Here is a 21,248-nt window from a genome sequence, read left to right as displayed (position 1 = left end):
TATTGTAGTGGCAAGCCATAAGTATAAGTGCTGGGAGTAGCCTCCCCTACAAGAGCAGACAGGTTCTTGTTTTCACGTCAACAAGATGTGGTTTGGAATTGCAGTGGCGTTGTTTGTTGTTTTCTTAATCATCTTATATCTTGCTTCTCCTCTTATTGCACCAAAACCGTTGGAACTAATTAAAGAACATGTTCTGGTAAGATTATCATCGAAGGTTAGCAATTCCCGGCTGTAGAGTCCATTTGCGATTAGCGAAGTATCAACATAACTAGGCCCTATCAGATTATCAACATAAAAGTTTACCTTCCTACTGTGTAAAAACATGAAGTGAATGTGTACACCTATGAATTCCCGTGATACACACACAGAATATTGGATCCCCATCCACCATGTTTGTTGGATGCCAATAATAGGCCTATAGCAGAAGGTGACAGCATGACTGTCAAAATAGGACGATGAATCTCAAAATAAGGAGAAAAACTTACTCTGCTTTCATTTGTATGGTTTAATTTGATTAAACCTCAAAATTGAATATCAAGACAATTCATATACATCGCAAATTTGACATCAACATTGAAATATTACTAAAACATAATGGTGTGTGGAAACCTAGTCAATGACATACATTGGGAACACATTTCAGTAAGCACAAAGTATTTTTCATTAACTTTGGAATCTAAAAATGACATTTACATACAATAGCATTGTACCTCAGGCACACTCCTTACCAATATGGCGGAAGGTATCCAGTATTCTGTATTCTAGCCAAATATTTGTGTGGAGTGTTTCCATATAGCCTACTGGTCTGCCACGGAATCAGCTGACGAGATCACCTTGTAAATATATGAACACAGGAATTTCAGTATTAAATACTGGTAATCCCATTGCAATTATTAGAATGTTCATGTTTCTCCTTCCCAGATGCACTTAGATATGAGCACCATTTGCATTAAGATTAAATATGGCAACTTGTCAAGCACGTTAATTTTGTGGACTTAGTATGAAGCACCTATTCAGATACAGACCTGTTACAATTTATTCACAGATAACTGGGGGATCAAGTGGAATTGGAAAAGCTTTGGCAATTGAGGTGGCAAAGCGAGGAGCCAACATATCTCTCCTAGCACGCAACCAAGTGAGATTCCTTTGGCTATTGCAGTGTAATACAGTTGAAATACAATGTTGAAGGGTAATACAGTAATACAGTGTTGAAGTGTAACAGTAGTAATACAGTGTTGAAGTGTAATACACTAGTAATACAGTGTTGAAGTGTAATACAGTAGTAATACACTGTTGAAGTGTAACAGTAGTATTACAGTGTTGAAGTGTAATACAGTAGTAATACAGTGTTGAAGTGTAATACACTAGTAATACAGTGTTGAAGTGTAATACAGTAGTAATACACTGTTGAAGTGTAACAGTTGTAATGCAATGTTGAAGGGTAATACAGTAGTAATACAGCATTGAAAAGTAATACAGTAGAAATACAGCATTGAAGTGTAATACAGTAGTAATACAGCGTTGAAGTGTAACAGTAGTATTACAGTGTTGAAGTGTAACAGTAGTAATACAGTGTTGAAGTGTAATACAGTAGTAATACATTGTTGAAGTGTTACAGTAGTATTACAGTGTTGAAGTGTAACAGTAGTAATACAGTGTTGAAGTGTTACAGTAGTAATACATTGTTGAAGTGTTACAGTAGTATTACAGTGTTGAAGTGTTACAGTAGTATTACAGTGTTGAAGTGTAACAGTAGTAATACAGTGTTGAAGTGTTACAGTAGTATTACAGTGTTGAAGTGTAATACAGTAGTAATGCAGTGAAGTGTAACAGTAGTAATACAGTGTTGAAGTGTTACAGTAGTAATACAGCGTTGAAGTGTAACAGTAGTATTACAGTGTTGAAATGTAACAGTAGTAATACAGTGTTGAAGTGTAATACAGTAGTAATACATTGTTGAAGTGTTACAGTAGTATTACAGTGTTGAAGTGTAACAGTAGTAATACATTGTTGAAGTGTTACAGTAGTATTTCAGTGTTGAAGTGTAACAGTAGTAATACAGTGTTGAAGTGTAACAGTAGTAATACAGTGTTGAAGTGTAATACACTAGTAATACAGTGTTGAAGTGTAATACAGTAGTAATACACTGTTGAAGTGTAACAGTAGTAATGCAATGTTGAAGGGTAATACAGTAGTAATACAGCATTGAAAAGTAATACAGTAGAAATACAGCATTGAAGTGTAATACAGTAGTAATACAGCGTTGAAGTGTAACAGTAGTATTACAGTGTTGAAGTGTAACAGTAGTAATACAGTGTTGAAATGTTACAGTAGTAATACAGTGTTGAAGTGTAACAGTAGTAATACATTGTTGAAGTGTTACAGTAGTTATACAGTGTTGAAGTGTTACAGTAGTATTACAGTGTTGAAGTGTAATACAGTTGTAATGCAATGAAGTGTTACACTAGTAATACAGTGTTGAAGTGTAATAGTAGTAATACAGCGTTGAAGTGTAACAGTAGTATTACAGTGTTGAAGTGTTACAGTAGTATTACAGTGTTGAAGTGTAACAATAGTATTACAGTGTTGATGTGTAACAGTAGTATTACAGTGTTGAAGTGTTACAGTAGTAATACAGTGATGAAGTGTAACAGTAGTAATACAGTGTTGAAGTGTTACAGTAGTAATAAAGTGTTGAAGTGTTACAGTAGTATTACAGTGTTGAAGTGTTACAGTAGTATTGCAGTGTTGAAGTGTTACAGTAGTAATACAGTGATGAAGTGTAACAGTAGTATTACAGTGTTGAAGTGTAACAGTAGTAATACATTGTTGAAGTGTAACAGTAGTATTACAGTGTTGAAGTGTTACAGTAGTAATACAGTGATGAAGTGTAACAGTAGTATTACAGTGTTGAAGTGTTACAGTAGTATTGCAGTGTTGAAGTGTTACAGTAGTAATACAGTGATGAAGTGTAACAGTAGTATTACAGTGTTGAAGTGTAACAGTAGTAATACATTGTTGAAGTGTAACAGTAGTATTACAGTGTTGAAGTGTTACAGTAGTAATACATTGTTGAAGTGTTACAGTAGTAATACATTGTTGAAGTGTTACAGTAGTAATACAGTGTTGCAGTGTTACAGTAGTATTACAGTGTTGAAGTGTTACAGTAGTAATACAGTGTTGATGTGTAACAGTAGTATTACAGTGTTGAAGTGTTACAGTAGTATTACAGTGATGAAGTGTAACAGTAGTATTACAGTGATGAAGTGTAACAGTAGTTATACAGTGTTGAAGTGTAACAGTAGTATTACAGTGTTGAAGTGTTACAGTAGTATTACAGTGATGAAGTGTAACAGTAGTATTACAGTGTTGAAGTGTTACAGTAGTATTACAGTGATGAAGTGTAACAGTAGTATTACAGTGATGAAGTGTAACAGTAGTATTACAGTGATGAAGTGTTACAGTAGTATTACAGTGATGAAGTGTAACAGTAGTAATACATTGTTGAAGTGTTACAGTAGTATTACAGTGTTGAAGTGTTACAGTAGTAATACAATGTTGAAGTGTTACAGTAGTATTACAGTGTTGAAGTGTTACAGTAGTATTACAGTGTTGAAGTGTAACAGTAGTAATACAGTGTTGAAGTGTTACAGTAGTATTACAGTGTAGAAGTGTAATACAGTAGTAATGCAGTGAAGTGTAACAGTAGTAATACAGTGTTGAAGTGTTACAGTAGTAATACAGCGTTGAAGTGTAACAGTAGTATTACAGTGTTGAAGTGTAACAGTAGTAATACAGTGTTGAAGTGTAATACAGTAGTAATACATTGTTGAAGTGTTACAGTAGTATTACAGTGTTGAAGTGTAACAGTAGTAATACATTGTTGAAGTGTTACAGTAGTATTTCAGTGTTGAAGTGTAACAGTAGTAATACAGTGTTGAAGTGTAACAGTAGTAATACAGTGTTGAAGTGTAATACACTAGTAATACAGTGTTGAAGTGTAATACAGTAGTAATACACTGTTGAAGTGTAACAGTAGTAATGCAATGTTGAAGGGTAATACAGTAGTAATACAGCATTGAAAAGTAATACAGTAGAAATACAGCATTGAAGTGTAATACTGTAGTAATACAGCGTTGAAGTGTAACAGTAGTATTACAGTGTTGAAGTGTAACAGTAGTAATACAGTGTTGAAGTGTTACAGTAGTAATACAGTGTTGAAGTGTTACAGTAGTAATACATTGTTGAAGTGTTACAGTAGTAATACAGTGTTGAAGTGTTACAGTAGTATTACAGTGTTGAAGTGTAATACAGTTGTAATGCAATGAAGTGTTACAGTAGTAATACAGTGTTGAAGTGTAACAGTAGTAATACAGCGTTGAAGTGTAACAGTAGTATTACAGTGTTGAAGTGTTACAGTAGTATTACAGTGTTGAAGTGTAACAGTAGTATTACAGTGTTGATGTGTAACAGTAGTATTACAGTGTTGAAGTGTTACAGTAGTAATACAGTGATGAAGTGTAACAGTAGTAATACAGTGTTGAAGTGTTACAGTAGTAATAAAGTGTTGAAGTGTTACAGTAGTATTACAGTGTTGAAGTGTTACAGTAGTATTGCAGTGTTGAAGTGTTACAGTAGTAATACAGTGATGAAGTGTAACAGTAGTATTACAGTGTTGAAGTGTAACAGTAGTAATACATTGTTGAAGTGTAACAGTAGTATTACAGTGTTGAAGTGTTACAGTAGTAATACAGTGATGAAGTGTAACAGTAGTATTACAGTGTTGAAGTGTTACAGTAGTATTGCAGTGTTGAAGTGTTACAGTAGTAATACAGTGATGAAGTGTAACAGTAGTATTACAGTGTTGAAGTGTAACAGTAGTAATACATTGTTGAAGTGTAACAGTAGTATTACAGTGTTGAAGTGTTACAGTAGTAATACATTGTTGAAGTGTTACAGAAGTAATACATTGTTGAAGTGTTACAGTAGTAATACAGTGTTGCAGTGTTACAGTAGTATTACAGTGTTGAAGTGTTACAGTAGTAATACAGTGTTGATGTGTAACAGTAGTATTACAGTGTTGAAGTGTTACAGTAGTATTACAGTGATGAAGTGTAACAGTAGTATTACAGTGATGAAGTGTAACAGTAGTAATACAGTGTTGAAGTGTAACAGTAGTATTACAGTGTTGAAGTATAACAGTAGTATTACAGTGTTGAAGTGTTACAGTAGTATTACAGTGATGAAGTGTAACAGTAGTATTACAGTGATGAAGTGTAACAGTAGTATTACAGTGATGAAGTGTTACAGTAGTATTACAGTGATGAAGTGTAACAGTAGTATTACAGTATAAGAGAGTAGTAATACTAGAGGAAATGACTTTATGGATGTCAACTTCTTTATTATGAGGAACACAATGTTTCAGCCTTTCAGGGTGTTTACTTACTCCTTCATCAGGTGTATGAATGATATGAGGCAGAGAACATATTTATGTACATGTAAGAACAAAAAAACTAATAAGATAACAAAGGTGGAAACTAACAAGAGAAGCCAACAGATTATTGGTGGTGACAGGTGATTCGCAATGGATATAAGGAAGCCTACACTGAACTTATCACTGATTGATAATAGACAATGGGCAAAGGGGAGACCAGGGGTAATTAGCACTTATAGGTAATAGAATGGAAATGACAATGTTCAAATGGAAGCCATCTAGATAATTAGCACCAGCAAAGATCAAAGCAATATATCCCAAGAATTTTTTAACTGCCATACACCCCTTTACTCATAGTGGTATGACCCAGACAATGGCAATCTCTTTGAAGTTTTAAACGGCTTAGTTAAACTGTAAATATGTTTGTTTTCACTGAAGTTTGTGATATAGTGCTTAGAATACAACCTGCGTCGTCAGTGTTAAATTTATCACTTAAATAACAACTGCAGCAGATACACGCACCCAACATGGCACCTCCTACACCTCACTTCAGGCCTTAACAGGAGAAATGCCACTAAGTCTACGCAGGGAACAGCTAAGCTTAAATTTCTGGGCCGCGTCCCAATCAAACCCTCTCATCCAAAACTTAATAAACCAAAACATCAGCCCTAAAAACCAAGCTCTAGCTCGTAAACACCCCTTACTTACCCCAATATCCCAAAGAATAACAAACTACCTAAATGAACACCAAATTAAAAATCTTAAACAAAACTGCAAACAATCAAATATCTTCACCCCTAAACTTAAAATACCCAAAATAGACACAACACTAGCTAGCCAAATAAATAAACAAACCGACCCAAACATAGCTAAAACTACCACACTAGCATACATACACAAAAATTGGCCAAATTGGTGTCACATTTACACGGACGGATCCTCAGATCCGACCTCCAAACACACGGGTTTCGGAGTCCATACCACACAACCAACTAAAACCACACAATCCTTCCGACTCCCAAATAACCAATCAATATTCACGGCCGAACTAATGGGCATGGCCTCAGCCCTCCACAATCAAGAATCCAAAAACAACCAAAAAATCCTAATACTTACTGACTCCCTAAGTGGACTACAAGCCCTCCAAAACAAAAATACCAAAAACCGACCTAAATTAATAAATCAAATACTTAAAAGCTCCAACGACCTAACAAAAGCAGGCAAACAAATAACCTTCTTGTGGATACCCGCCCACGTAGGAATATACGGTAATGAAAACGCCGATAAAGCAGCTAAACTATCCCTTAAAATCCCAGAAATAAGCTTAAACTTACCCATCTCAAAATCAGAAATTAAAAGTGTAAACAAACAAAAAATCACAAAAAAATGGCATAACCTATATCTAAACTCAAATAGCAAAATCAAAAGAGTGCTCAGCAAACCACTAACCAAACCAAAAATTCTCCATCCATCAAAAAAAATCGACAGAGTAATCACTAAACTCCAAACAGGACACACCAACCTAAATAACCACCTAAAAAAATTTAAAAAACACACTACAGGTAACTGCCCACACTGCAAACAACCAGAAACCCCAGAACACGCACTCATCCACTGCACACACTACCTAACACATCGAACCGCATTACAAACCACCCTCAATCTAAACAAGGCTCTCACTCTAGAAGCAATACTAAACCCACAAAATAAACTAGAAAACTTCAAGGCCTTAGGCGTATTCTTAATAAAAACGGAACTAATAAAACGCATCTAAAACCATAATAACCTACCAAATCAAAATCACATAAACAAACAATCATCCACCATACCCAGCTCCCTTAGTTCTCCTCCCCAACCCCATCAGCATCTATTCCAAATCTCAAAATTCCCAAATTCTATATAAGCAACCCCTAAAGCTCCCTCTTGGGTTGCACAGACCACCCTCGCCCCTTTCGGAAACACATTAAATGGCCTGGCCGGGCCCGTGTGCGAAATACGCATCAGTCGGAAAGCGCACGTTAAATCTCCAAAGTAAGTAAGTAAGTAAGTAACAACTGCAGCTTTTTGGCAGTATGGTTATACCAGTTCATTTCTAAGGATGCAAAGTATGGGGATTTGAAAACATCTCAACTCTAGGTGTCTATTTGCATTTTCTAAATTATCTTTTCTCATTCAGAAAATAATCTCCAAATTTCATGGTAAATAGGGGACTTGGAAGGCTCCATCTATGAAACAATGAGAATAATAAGGTTTTAGGCACAATCACTCTCCAGGAAAACATTAAATAATCCTTTCTTGTATACAAGCTATTATTTAATTTGACCTATTTTGAAAATGTAAACATAAATGGATTACATATATCAAACGAACTTTTGACGAACTTGGACTATTTACATCTGGTTTTCACAAAGTTTCAAAAATCCTACTTATCTAAAACATTTAGTCCATGAAAAATTAAATGACATTAACCTACAGTGTTGGAAAAGTGCAAGAGATAAGTCTACAAAATGCCCAATGTTTAGTATCATAAAAAATAATTGCCTAAATTTTCAATATTATCTAAACGTACTGTAGGAAAATGTTTTACGAGTCTTACATAAGTTTAGAACTTGTAACCAGAATCTACCTATTCAAACTGGGAGATGGAGAAAAATACCTTTAACCGAAAGGAAACTCTGTAAACTATCAGAAATAGGTGATGAATTCCATTATTTAAGTTATATGACTGACAGTACATTGACATTGATGTGGAAATAAATAGTACTATATATTTTTAATGATTGATGGTCATTATATATTATGTATATGGTGTGTATTATACTTCATGTATATAATGTAAAACTCCTTTAACTGAGCAATATATTCCAAAGTATAAAGCAAGGATAAATCAAGAATGAACACTGATTTGTAGAAAATTTTATTTTATTTTGTCACACAGTTATTGACGACAGGACTCATCTATTCGGATTTAAGGGAATATATCACACACCTGATGTGCCCTCAACCATAAAAAGTTGTTGTTTTAAGCTGTCTGACAAATGGGAGATGACCGGGTTCTGGGCCGGAAGAGCAAAAACCTAGCCATAATCAACTCTAAAATCTCTTCGTTTTCGTGAAGCTACAGTAAGACTGGTCACGCTACAGTAAACACGGGATGTTGCTATACCGGGACTCTCAAATTACAAGAAAAACACAGAAATGCGTATACCGTAATCACAGTAGTAATTTGTTAGATGCTGAAGTATAGTATAGTTGCACAAAAGTACTTTACATTTAACAAATTTAATAACTCTAATCCTTAAATATTTCATAGATGTACATTATAATTTCTACAAAAACAACAATAACTTATATCTTAAAATATAATGGTAAATACATAAATACATTCTATAATAAATTTGCGGTTGCACTGGCATACACGTTGTGTTCAAGTCATTCACTCCAAGTGGATCAGGTCACCAACGTGATCTGTGTACTCAACGTCGCCGATGACGTTGTTGACGAGATTGTCTTTCAGAGCCTGAAGACGGTTGTTAATCAGCTGGTATCTTCTCTTTCTGGGTGGTGCTGACCAGTGGGCTCCAATTCGTTGAATGGCGATTTCTACGTTGGATTGTTCTCTTTGAAATAGCGTAACAACTTCAAAAATATTCGGATGGCTCTTCCTGGCAAGTTTGTTGAGTTTGTGATTCCACCCCTCGACGTTATTGTTAGTAATAATAAGTTATAATAATAAGTAAAATAAATAACAGAATAGTTTGTTAAGCAAAGTCTTTTGAGTCTATGTCTTTAAGATTATTATCATCATGATCATGTGCATTATTTTCTAACCTGCAACGCCGCTTGAAGAATGCCGTTTTCAGTGATCACCGCCCCCCTGCAGGCAGCAACAACGCAGTTCCAATACTTCTTCTCACGGACCGTTTTCTTACAACAAAACTGGAATCCCTCATAAAACAAGTGCTGACCACCTCGCACGGTATCAACCATGGTCACTCGAACTTGTGCGTTAGCCATTTTGACCATAGATGAATAAGTTGCACTCTTTATATATACCATCAAATACATACTGTATGTATTCTTAAGAAACGACTCTCCTCTAAACTCATCGGTATCATAACCCAAACCCATCGCTTTACTGATACTAGGGAAAATTGGATTTTTGCTAACCAGGCACGACACCGATGACCGGGCAGATATGTTCCCTGGTCACGGTTCATGGCTGGCTGGTGTCTCCTGATGTCAAGGACTTTTTGTAGTTTTCTTTGTTGCCAGATGTTGTTGTTGGTAGACAGGACCTTGGTGGTTTCCCACATGATGTTATGGTCTTGGTTCTTCAGGATGTGTTCGGAAATAGCAGATTTCAGGTCTAGTTTGTTGACAGAGGTTTGATGTTCTTTGAGTCTGATGTTGGGGTTCTGAGGGTTCCTCCAATGTATTGGTGGCCACAGTTGCAGGGGATCTGGTATGTGCCTCTGCCATTGGCTCGGAGATGGGTCTTGATGGACTTGCCGCTAGAATATGTGACGTCTATGTTGGCTCTGTTCTTGATGAGGCAGGAAATCTGATGAGTGACAGAGCCTTGGTAGATTCTGATGGGTGTCGGGGCAGGTTTGTGTCTGGGGTCAGAGTTCTTGAGGGTCTTGCGGATGGTTTTGGAGACAAGGTGGTCAGTGCAGTTGTTGAGGGCAGTGAAGGTTTCTTGAGATGGTCCAGGGCCCACTTGCACAAAGCGATCTTAGCGCTAAGATGACCGTAACTCCCATTCTTTAACATAGGCTTAAGATAGCTTAGATAGTCTTAGCGCTAAGATTGCTTTGTGCAAGTGGGTCCAGATCACTGCTGATGGCATCAGGGTGTCAAATGGATTGGGCATGTCGGGTGAGGGTGGCTATGATGGCTTGTTTTATCTTGGGATGGTGACAGGAGTTGTAGTGGATGTTCTGGTCCCTTTGTCCATTTGCTAATCATCTATCAGTGCCAATTATCTGTTGGCTTCCCTTGTTTACTTTTACTTTTGTTGTTCTTACAGGTACATATATATGTTCTCTGCCTCATAGCATTTATTGTATATACTCCAAAAAATTGTGTTCCTCATGATAAGGAAGTTGACATCCATAAATTCTCTTCCTTGTGTGTTTCTCTTCTAAATGCCTTTTGAAGACTTAGTAGTAACACAGTGTTGAAATGTAATACTGTAGTAATAAGTGGAATCACCAGGTTTCAGACAGACAGAAAACAGGACATTTTGAAACATAAACAAAGGGTAAGGGTCTGCCACTATGCTATTCCTGAAACAACAATTCCTAGTATATCCTATTTCTTCAGAGATCATCATCTGTATTTATTTTGTATTTTGTATGTTTCAGATAAGGTTGCAAGAAGCCAAAGAAGAAGTTGAAAAGTATCTTCAGGACAAATCTAATCAGGTTCTTGCTTTGTTGGCCTCAGGAAAATGTTTAGTTATTACATGGTTTAACATAGGGTGGCTGAAAAGTTCTGAGCATAAATATGAATGATGTATAGTACACCCTTAACCGTTTCCATGTATTATGTACTTTCCATGCTTACAGGCTGTATTTGAACCAAATACACATCCAGGCAGCATACTTATACAGGCATCAAAGTGACGAGGTATTCTATGTTTATGAAGATAAATAAATAACGCCCACACTGTCATCAAGTGACTCCAACTGAAAGGGCTAACTCCAACAGTTGTGTGGGGAAGTGTTGTCAACTTTAGAGGATGATGCACTATTATCTAGTATTAATAGGTGTGCAGAGGGGATCAAGAGGGGCAGAGAGGTCTCGAAGATCAGGAAGACATTCAACTGCCATCACTAAAACATTGATAAATTACATGTGATGATTATGGCTCACAACGTGTCATATAGCCAATACAGTGGGCATCTTTCATGAGAGAGTTGAGAACATTCAAAGTATGAACTGGGCATGACAGAAGTTTGAGCTCGCTGGCTTCCAAGGCTTGTGACTCCTGACATCTTATCTTGAGAAAAGTTACTTTTCAAACAAAGTCAGCTTGTGTGTTATCATAGCGGTTTCTCCGTGTGCAAGGAAATGACATTTCACTTTGCTTGAAGTTGAATATATATTTGTTGTGACTTAGTCTCAAAATATTTTAAAAAAGAGAGACCATTTTGACTGAACAGTGTGTAAATGACGTGTAGATCTTACTACGTTACTTCAGAGATGTCATTGCATTGAACATGATTTTGAAAGAATTAAAAACAGGTAATTTCCATACATTTTTTTATTTGTTGAAAGTTGGGACTGACAAAAATTAGTGGGGACTGGGACTGACAGTTTCAAAAGCCAGCGTGAACACTGGTGATACATGGTGGATCAGATCTGGGAAGCTGACATGTTGTCCCGTTTGTCCGGTAACACTTCCACAGTCTTGTAATGGTGCTTAGTGCTTTGTGGAAAAACCTGGCTACAGATGATTATGATTCTCTGTTTGCAGTCAGCTGATGGCATTGTTCATTGTGCTTCCTTCAGTCGTGGCATGTTTTTGCTGTTCACTTGCTGTAAGATTGTGATGGCATGCAAAGGAAAACCCAAGGGTTTTATAGCCCAACAAGTGATGTTGCACATGCATGGCTTCTCATGTGGCTGTGTTTTTGCGATTTTTTTCCATCTTTTCACCAAATTTCTGCAGTACCTCATTCTTTCCACACAAATCAATCCCAATCCAAACAGAAATGAACAATTCATTTTTGGTATTAAATTTGTATGGATGTCAGCAACATTCTGTCACATATTTTCGATTTTACGTTTCTTTTTAGCAGAGTATATGTTCGTGATGCATACTGCATGTCAAGTAAATCATCATGTATGTTCATGATCCATACTGGATTTCATGTCAAGCATCATGTATGTTCGTGATGCATACCGGATGTCATGTGAAGCACCACCATGTATGTTCATGATGTGTACCGGGTGTGATGTCAAGCTCCTCCATATATGTTTGTGATTCCTACCGGATGTCAAGTCAACATCCTCCATGTATGTTTGTGATGCATACCGGATGTCATGCAAAGCACCACCATGTGTGTTCATGATGCCTACCCGATTTCAAGTCAACGTCCTCCATGTATGTTTGTGATGCATACAGGATGTCATGTGAAGCACCACCATGTATGTTCATGATGTGTCCCGGGTGTCAAGTCAACGTCCTCCATGTATGTTTGTGATGCATACCGGATGTCATGCAAAGCACCACCATGTGTGTTCATGATGCCTACCCGATTTCAAGTCAACGTCCTCCATGTATGTTTGTGATGCCTACCGGATGTCATGCGAAGCACCACCATGTATGCTTGTGATGCCTACCGGATGTCAAGTCAACGTCCTCCATGTATGTTTGTGATGCCTACCGGATGTCAAGTCAACGTCCACCATGTATGTTTGTGATGCATTCCGGATGTCAAGTCAACGTCCTCCATGTATGTTTGTGATGCATTCCGGATGTCAAGTCAACGTCCTCCATGTATGTTCATGATGTGTACCGCATGTCAAGTCAACGTCCTCCATGTATGTTTGTGATGCATACCGGATGTCAAGTCAACATCCTCCATGTATGTTTGTGATGCATTCCGGATGTCAAGTCAACGTCCTCCATGTATGTTTGTGATGCATTCCGGATGTCAAGTCAACGTCCTCCATGTATGTTTGTGATGCATACCGGATGTCAAGTCAACATCCTCCATGTATGTTTGTGATGCATACAGGATGTCAAGTCAACATCCTCCATGTATGTTTGTGATGCATTCCGGATGTCAAGTCGACGTCCTCCATGTATGTTTGTGATGCATACCTGATGTCAAGTCGACGTCCTCCATGTATGTTTGTGATGCATACCTGATGTCAAGTCGACGTCCTCCATGTGTGTTTGTGATGCATACCGGATGTCAAGTCAAAGTCCTCCATGTATGTTTGTGATGCCTACCGGATGTCAAGTCAACGTCCTCCATGTATGTTTGTGATGCATACCTGATGTCAAGTCGACGTCCTCCATGTATGTTTGTGATGCATACCTGATGTCAAGTCGACGTCCTCCATGTATGTTTGTGATGCATACCGGATGTCAAGTCAACATCCTCCATGTATGTTTGTGATGCATTCCGGATGTCAAGTCAACATCCTCCATGTATGTTTGTGATGCATACCTGATGTCAAGTCGACGTCCTCCATGTATGTTTGTGATGCATACCTGATGTCAAGTCGACGTCCTCCATGTATGTTTGTGATGCATACCGGATGTCAAGTCAAAGTCCTCCATGTATGTTTGTGATGCCTACCGGATGTCAAGTCAACGTCCTCCATGTATGTTTGTGATGCATACCTGATGTCAAGTCGACGTCCTCCATGTATGTTTGTGATGCCTACCAGATGCTAGCACTATAAATTGGCATCAGTCCGGACTAGTACAAGCAGACACACACACACACACACACACACACACACACGTGCATGCATGTCGCTATATAAGTGCAATCTTGATAATAATCTTGGATGCAACGTTAAACCCAATTTCACATCACCTATACTATGTCAACAGACTATGTAATAAAACTTACAAGGATATTAAGAAAACTGAAATGTTCATAGTATAATCAATAATACTAGAACAGGTTTAATGGGAAATGGAAATCACACCTTGGATTGTAGTGTGGTAAGGTGAGGGGAAATGGGGTTTAGCATCAGACTCAGGATATTCACCTATGAACCATATATTAGACACTAGTAAAATCTCTGACCTTTTGGGGCCACAAACTGAAAGAAGCGACTGTAATAAATGCCACATTTGTACCCCCTACTTTCATTGACCTCAATTCAATCATTAACTGCAAGTGTAACAAAGTATACTAGCTTTTACAGGAAATAAAAATGTTTTGAGAAAAAAATATGTTTTGTGAAAATTTTCATTTCCACTAGTGTGCAAAGGTAAAACTGTCAGTCCACAAGGAAATGTCAGATTTCAAAACCTGTTGACTGATTTCGTTTTCCATTCAGAGAGTCGATCATGAATCATCTACCAGTTATGTATCTTCATTCATGTTTCCTTCTTTTCATTTTGGGTAAAATATAATTGAGAATAACATTTAGAAAAACATGGTGTGTTTCTGTTGAAGTATTTTTATTGTTATGACAAAATTTCATCAAAGGATATTAAAATACCAGTGGTTGATTCTTAACTTATCAGATTATCCATCTCCAACAGGAATTGCAAGGCATGGTAGACCTGATGGTTTGTGCATAGTATGTCTCCCAGACTCCCTATAACTGTGATAATGTTTGGCCCCTTCTCAACATGCTGCTGCATCCAAGTGCTCACCTCACCTTACATTACTGTACTAGCTTCTGTTGATATGTTTGTGTTGTGGTGTGTTTGGCAGCGGATCATCTGCATATCAGCTGATTTATCCAAAGATGCTGCAACTGTGGAGAAAGCAGTGCGACAGGTATGTGTTTTATTTGAGCATTTCATAATAATCCAGTACTGAAAATGTATTGCATGAAAAAATCAGTTAAGATTTTCATGGTTAACCCCACAGATTTGAGGGGAAAAAACACCTGCACCTTGATTGAGGGCTTTTCTGAGAAGTCTTTTGTTTGTTGTTAAAGCCTGACCCGATTCTGGCACTGAACCAGTGATTCTTGATTCGACTTCAATGGAGAGCATTGAAGCTGGGGTTGGGTAGATTAAAAAGACTGGAAACTTTTAACAAACTCAGTTAGCAACAAGTGTTGGTGAGGTGAGGTAAAATGGTAAAAATATTTCACATATATACTGAGTGAGTGAGTGAGTTAACATTTTAAGTCACATCAGCCATGTTTCAGCCATATCGTGACTATCAAGGTTAAACATAATAAACATATTGAAAAACCTGCCAACAAAGGACAGTAAAATAACTAGACTTCTCACAGAAAAAGATAAAAAACTAGTATGGAATCATAAAAATTATAGCACTAACCATAACAATATCATGATAAAAACAGTCAACCAGATTGCCATCCACTGAAGGTAGATGACCATACTGGGGACCATAGGGACTTCGCTACCTGCATCATCCCTTCACGTGTTGGCCATTATTGGCAAAGTTAGCCTAACATATGAAAATGACATATTCTACAATTAAAAAAATGGTAGTTCTAAATTTACTTTGAAAGATGGGGAACTGACTTAACCTGTCAGGGGGACAATGATTTTACAGTCCCTTAACCCCCTTCAAGGATACCACCACTGACAATCTCAGTTGCTAATTTAATCTACCAATGTTAAAACGACATATTTTTTAGCAAAAAAAATAATCAAAGTATTTCAAACAATTCTATTTTCTTTAAAAAATACAAGCATTAAATGAGGATTAATACTATTAAAAAAAACCTTAATAGATGTAGTTTTGAAATAGTTAACCCGTGTGATTGAAAATCAATACAGTCAAGCAGGACATGCTTGACCGTGATTCTTTCATCACAAGGGATACAGAACGGAGGATCCTCACCTTCCAACAAATACTTGTGTGTATATCTGGAATGGCCAATATGACATCGTCACATAATCGTCAAATCAGGACTCACAAGGCAAGTAGGTATAACCTACAGTCCATTTAATGTCATGTAATTTATTGATACCTACTTGGGTGTCCAACTTCTTCTGCATTAGATCTTTGATGTAATATCTCATAGCAGGCTAATAATCACTGTATGGGATCAGAAGTGGTGTCACAGATTTGTTGAGTGCTGCCTTTGCAGCAGCATCAGCCATTGTGTTACCAATAATACCAACATGGCTTGGTAACCAACAAAAGACGATGTCATATTGGCCAGTAGCAAGATCATGATGTAGTTTATGATTTCAAGTAAAAGTGGATGGTCACAGGAAATATTCTTAATTGTTTGAAGACAGGAAAGGGAATCAGAAAATTTGATGAACTGTTTATGTTCAGATTGTGTACCGGTATGTATATATTGGAGAGCTGTTAAAATTGCCTTTGATTCAGCTGTAAAAATTGAACTGGCATCTGGTATTCTCGATGATATAGTGTTGTATCCAATGACAGTGGTACTAGGAACTGCACCACCGTCTTTGGATCTGTCTGTAAATAGAGACTTGTAAGTATTATAGGTGCCTCTTAATTCTTTATATTTTTGCTGATAAAGTAGCTGATTTGTATCTTATTTCTTTAGGTTGCTTAACGTCAGATCGACCTGTGGCTTTATGAACTGCCACGGAGGAGAAGACAAATATATCTGTAAGGTTAATGTTAGCATCAGAAATGGCAGGTTTTATTCTTATTCCAAGTGGTGGAATAAGCGATGTTTTTTTCCATACAAATCCTCATAAGAAGATTGAAAAACACATTCATATGCAGGATTAGATGGATTGGAATATATAGTTTTGTGATATATTGCAATGCTAATTTTAGCCTCCACATACAGACTGTTAATGGGAGAAGTTCTGAAGGCACCTAGGCAAAGCCTCAGGCCTTCATGAGGAATGGTATCGAGTATTTTCAAATTACTTTTACAGGCTCCACCATAGACAATGGAGCCCTAATCTATTTTAGAGCGAATCAGTTATCAGTGCAGGTGGAGTAGAGTTTTCTGATTCCCCACCCACGACTTTCAGCAAGTCTAGGGCCTTCAGGCATCTATTTTTAGATGTTTGATGTGAGGTAAAATTGTCAAATGTCTGTCAAACATTATACCCAAGAACTTTGCCTCATTGACAACCTTAATAGGATTGCCACCCAAAACTAATTCTGGGTCTCTATGAGGTTTGTATTTCCTACAAATGTGAATACAATATGTTTTAGATTTAGAAAATTTAAAACCATTTTCTAAAGACCATTTATGTATTTTATGTAAACATAAATGCAGTTGTCCTTCGATAGTTTGCATATTTTTACCACGACAAGATATGTTCAAATCATCCACAAAAAGTGATCCTTCAAGTTATTCATTTAAAACTTTAGAGAAACTATTTAGTTCAATACTAAACAAAGAGACAGACAAAATACTGCCTTGGGGACTGCCTGGTCCTGATTATAATGATCAGACAGGGTAGAACCAACACGAACTTGAAATTGTGTATCTGATAAAAATTGGGATATAAATTGAGGCAAACGGCCTCGTAATCCAAAATCATGTAAATCTTTTAAAATACCATGTTTCAATGTAGTGTCATAGGCTTTTTCTAATCCATCAATTGAATCGTTTAAAACCCTAGAGAGGCTATTGATTTTGATACTGCCCTGTGGGACACCCTGATCCTGATTATAATGATCAGACAGGGTGGATCCCACACGAACTTGAAATTGTCTATCTGTTAAAAAGTTGGATATAAATTGAGGCCTCGCAATCCAAAATTGTGTAAATCTTTTTTAAATACCGTGCTTCCATGCAGAGTGATATGCCTTTTCTAGATTGAAAAAGATAGACACTGCATGTTGTTTGTTCACAATGGCATTCTGACTGGAATGACTCCGAAAACCACTTTGAATATTTGTTATTAAATTATTGGATTCTAAGTACCATGTCAATCTATTATTGACCATGCGATCCATGGTTTTGCAAACGCAGCTTGTTAATGAAATGGGTCTATAATTTGAGGTATCAGTATGATCCCGTCCCAGTTTTGGTATGGGAACAACTATGGCATCATGCCATGAAGAAGGAAACTTAACAGATGTCCAAATATCGTCAAATAGTAACAAGAGAGTTTCTAAACAAGGTTCCAGTAAAAGTTTCAGGAGTTGATAATGTATGTTATCAGCTCCTGTAGCAGTATCACGAGCTTGCCCAAGGGCAGTATGGAGCTCATGAATGGAAAATATTTCATTGTCATCTTCTCCATTATCTGATGTAAAATTAATGTTTGTCTTTTCCTGCTTCTGTTGGTATTTTTTAAATTTAGGTACATAGTTAGTTGAGGAAGAATGTGTTGCGAAAGTTTCTCCAAGTTCATTAGCAATATCTGAACTATCTGTAAGCAATTCATCCCCATTTTTAAGATGGTTGATGCTGGATTTGGAACCCTTACCTTTGATCTTTTGGATCATGTTCCATCCTTTGGTGTCCGTGAATTTATTTTTGTAACATAGTTATGCCAAGATTGGCGTTTATTTTGTTTAAATGTTTGTCTGGCTTTAGCATTTAAGATTTTATATTCATTCAAATTATGGACCACAGGATGTCATCAGAAATAGTGTTGAGCATTTTTCCTTGCCTTCCTAGCTTGTTTGCAATCATGAGTACAGTATTTTCTTGAGTATAGTGCGCACCCATGTATAATGCGCACCCCCCTCTAGCGGATTCAGTATTTTGAAAAAAAAAAAAATTCAGTAAGATGTGTGAATTGTGTAGTAGCAATGTTCAGTAAGATGTGTGAATTGTGTAGTAGCAATGTTCAGTAAGATGTGTGAATTGTGTAGTAACAATGTTCAGTAAGATGTGTGAATTGTACAGTAACAATGTTCAGTAAGATGTGTGAATTGTACAGTAACAGTGTTCAGTAAGATGTGTGAATTGTGTACTAACAATGTTCAGTAAGATGTGTGAATTGTGTGGTAACAATGTTCAGTAAGATGTGTGAATTGTGTACTAACAATGTTCAGTAAGATGTGTGAATTGTGTGGTAACAATGTTCAGTAAGATGTGTGAATTGTGTAGTAACAATGTTCAGTAAGATGTGTCTTTTCCTTCAGGCAGAGGAACAGCTGGGAACCGTCCACTTGCTGGTCAACTGTGCAGGCACGTCCATCAGTGGGACATTTGAAGACACCTCAGTGGAGGAGTTCAAGGTACAAGAAAGACACAATTAATACATGTCTGAAAGAATGGGATGCCTTTCTGTTCAAGTGAGCGTATGATGTGGGGTGCTGTCTGTCTCCAACTTTCCTCCTGTCTGATCTGTCATAAACTTTAACATAAACTCACCATATCCTCTGAAACAACATGGCCCTTGATGAAGCTGAAACTATCTGAGGATGATCCCAGGTGTGAGGTTTCTAAGAATTGTTTGCAATATTTTGTTCTGAATTTCAACATGGACACCATGACAATCATATTCAATGTCAGTTCCAATTTCAACATCTCTTTGGAAAACAAAATTTGGTGAATGTGATTCAAACAGTGGTGTCTATAAAATTTGCTCACAATTCTGAGCTAATTTTAGCCATGATCGCATGACAATCTGCCTTTACTACATGTATCATGATAATATGTTCATAGTGATTTGTTGTATTAAAACTGCTGTTAATTTTTTTTGCTTTTTGTGACCATTATTATCTTATACAATGATACCAGGCCTTTGGAGCTTCCAGGTTACAGTGAGTATAGCTTGATGCCACTTTTTATCAATATTCCAGCAACGTCACAGTTGGCGACACCACAAATGGGCTTCACACATTAGACCCATGTGGCAAATCGAACCCAGGTCTTCGGCGTGACGAGCGAACGCTTTAACCACTAGGCTACCCCACTGCCCCCTTCTAGGTTAGAGCAGGTCCACAGTAACCTATACTTTGTTGTAAAGGGCGATAGAATGAATTGAATGATCAGTTGCTGTGAATTGGTTGAGTGAGTATCTTCATGCCTACTGGTAAGGAAGTTAGCTTATAATATCCAGAACTTATTTATCTAGTTCAGACTCAATTATCGGCCTGTCTATTTCAGAGGATGATTGATATCAACTACATGGGTAGCGTATATGCCACCAAGGCTGTTGTCCCCGGGATGAAGCGGCGTCAGAAAGGTCGTATTGTGTTTGTGTCATCACAAGCTGGGCAGATTGGACTCTTCGGCTTCACAGCATACTCTGCCTCCAAGTATGCACTGAGAGGACTGGCAGAGTCACTACATATGGAGGTAACTTGCTTTACCTTCTTATCCCATTGACATTGAAATGTCCCATCAGTCTGTCCAAACACATCAGCCAAATTCTTATGTCATGCTTTTTCAAATTAAAATTTAGAATGAATTATTTTGCTGTTATCAAAGCAAATAGTTCTAATACACTGAGATGGAAGATTGGCTTAGTTTTCAGAGCAGAAGCCAGAAAGTGTTTGAAATATCCTTGCTTGTGTCTTTCACTTTGTTGAGAACCATATTTTCCAAGAAGAAACAAATAAATATGACACAGTAAGGTATAGTTTGCTGAAAACATTTTCTACTGAACATTGTACAAAAGGCCACATCAGACAATGTTTTTTTCAGTGGTATCTCATTGTCATTTAGAAATTAAAAATCTGTTGTTGTTTTTAATACTTGCACCTTCCCACTCTCACACTGATCATCATGGTATACAAGACATGTAATTGTGTAATGGTAACTCTACACTCCTACCCACTCCCACACTGATCATCATGGTATACAAGACATGTAATTGTGTAATGGTAACTCTACGCTCCTACCCACTCCCACACTGATCATCATCCTGTCTATGGTATACAAGACATGTAATTGTGTAATGGTAACACTACACTCCTACCCACTCCCACACTGATCATCATCCTGTCTATGGTATACAAGACATGTAATTGTGTAATTGTAACTCTACACTCCTACCCACTCCCACACTGATCATCATGGTATACAAGACATGTAATTGTGTAATGGTAACTCTACACTCCTACCAACTCTAATATGGATCATGCTGATGGCATTATGAAATATTTCTGAGTAATTAATAGTATAGTAGCGGACCCGTGAAGACCTGGGGTAAAATAGGTCTTCAGCAACCGATGCTTGCCATAAAAGTTGACTATGCTTCTCGTAAGTGGCAACT

General features: G+C 37.2%; 1 protein-coding gene across 1 annotated transcript in view; it reads left to right on the top strand.

Moving 5' to 3' along the window:
* Window positions 1-48: 48 nt before the first annotated feature.
* The window catches only part of LOC139454187 (3-dehydrosphinganine reductase-like), a 25,809-nt gene continuing 4,609 nt past the window's right edge, over window positions 49-21,248 (top strand). Inside the window, exons 1-6 of the mRNA XM_071235751.1 lie at window positions 49-196; window positions 1,046-1,135; window positions 10,804-10,863; window positions 14,854-14,919; window positions 19,168-19,263; window positions 20,138-20,329. Of these exons, the coding sequence (XP_071091852.1) occupies window positions 86-196; window positions 1,046-1,135; window positions 10,804-10,863; window positions 14,854-14,919; window positions 19,168-19,263; window positions 20,138-20,329 (615 nt within the window). The 5' untranslated portion in view covers window positions 49-85. The remainder of the gene's footprint in view (window positions 197-1,045; window positions 1,136-10,803; window positions 10,864-14,853; window positions 14,920-19,167; window positions 19,264-20,137; window positions 20,330-21,248) is intronic.

The sequence above is a fragment of the Haliotis cracherodii genome, unplaced genomic scaffold, assembly GCF_022045235.1.
Source record: "Haliotis cracherodii isolate W230 unplaced genomic scaffold, xgHalCrac1.p SCAF_10, whole genome shotgun sequence".
In the NCBI taxonomy this organism is placed as follows: Eukaryota; Metazoa; Mollusca; class Gastropoda; order Lepetellida; family Haliotidae; genus Haliotis; species Haliotis cracherodii.
Note: the sequence above shows the minus strand (reverse complement) of the source record. Positions and strands in the feature narration are given on the sequence as shown.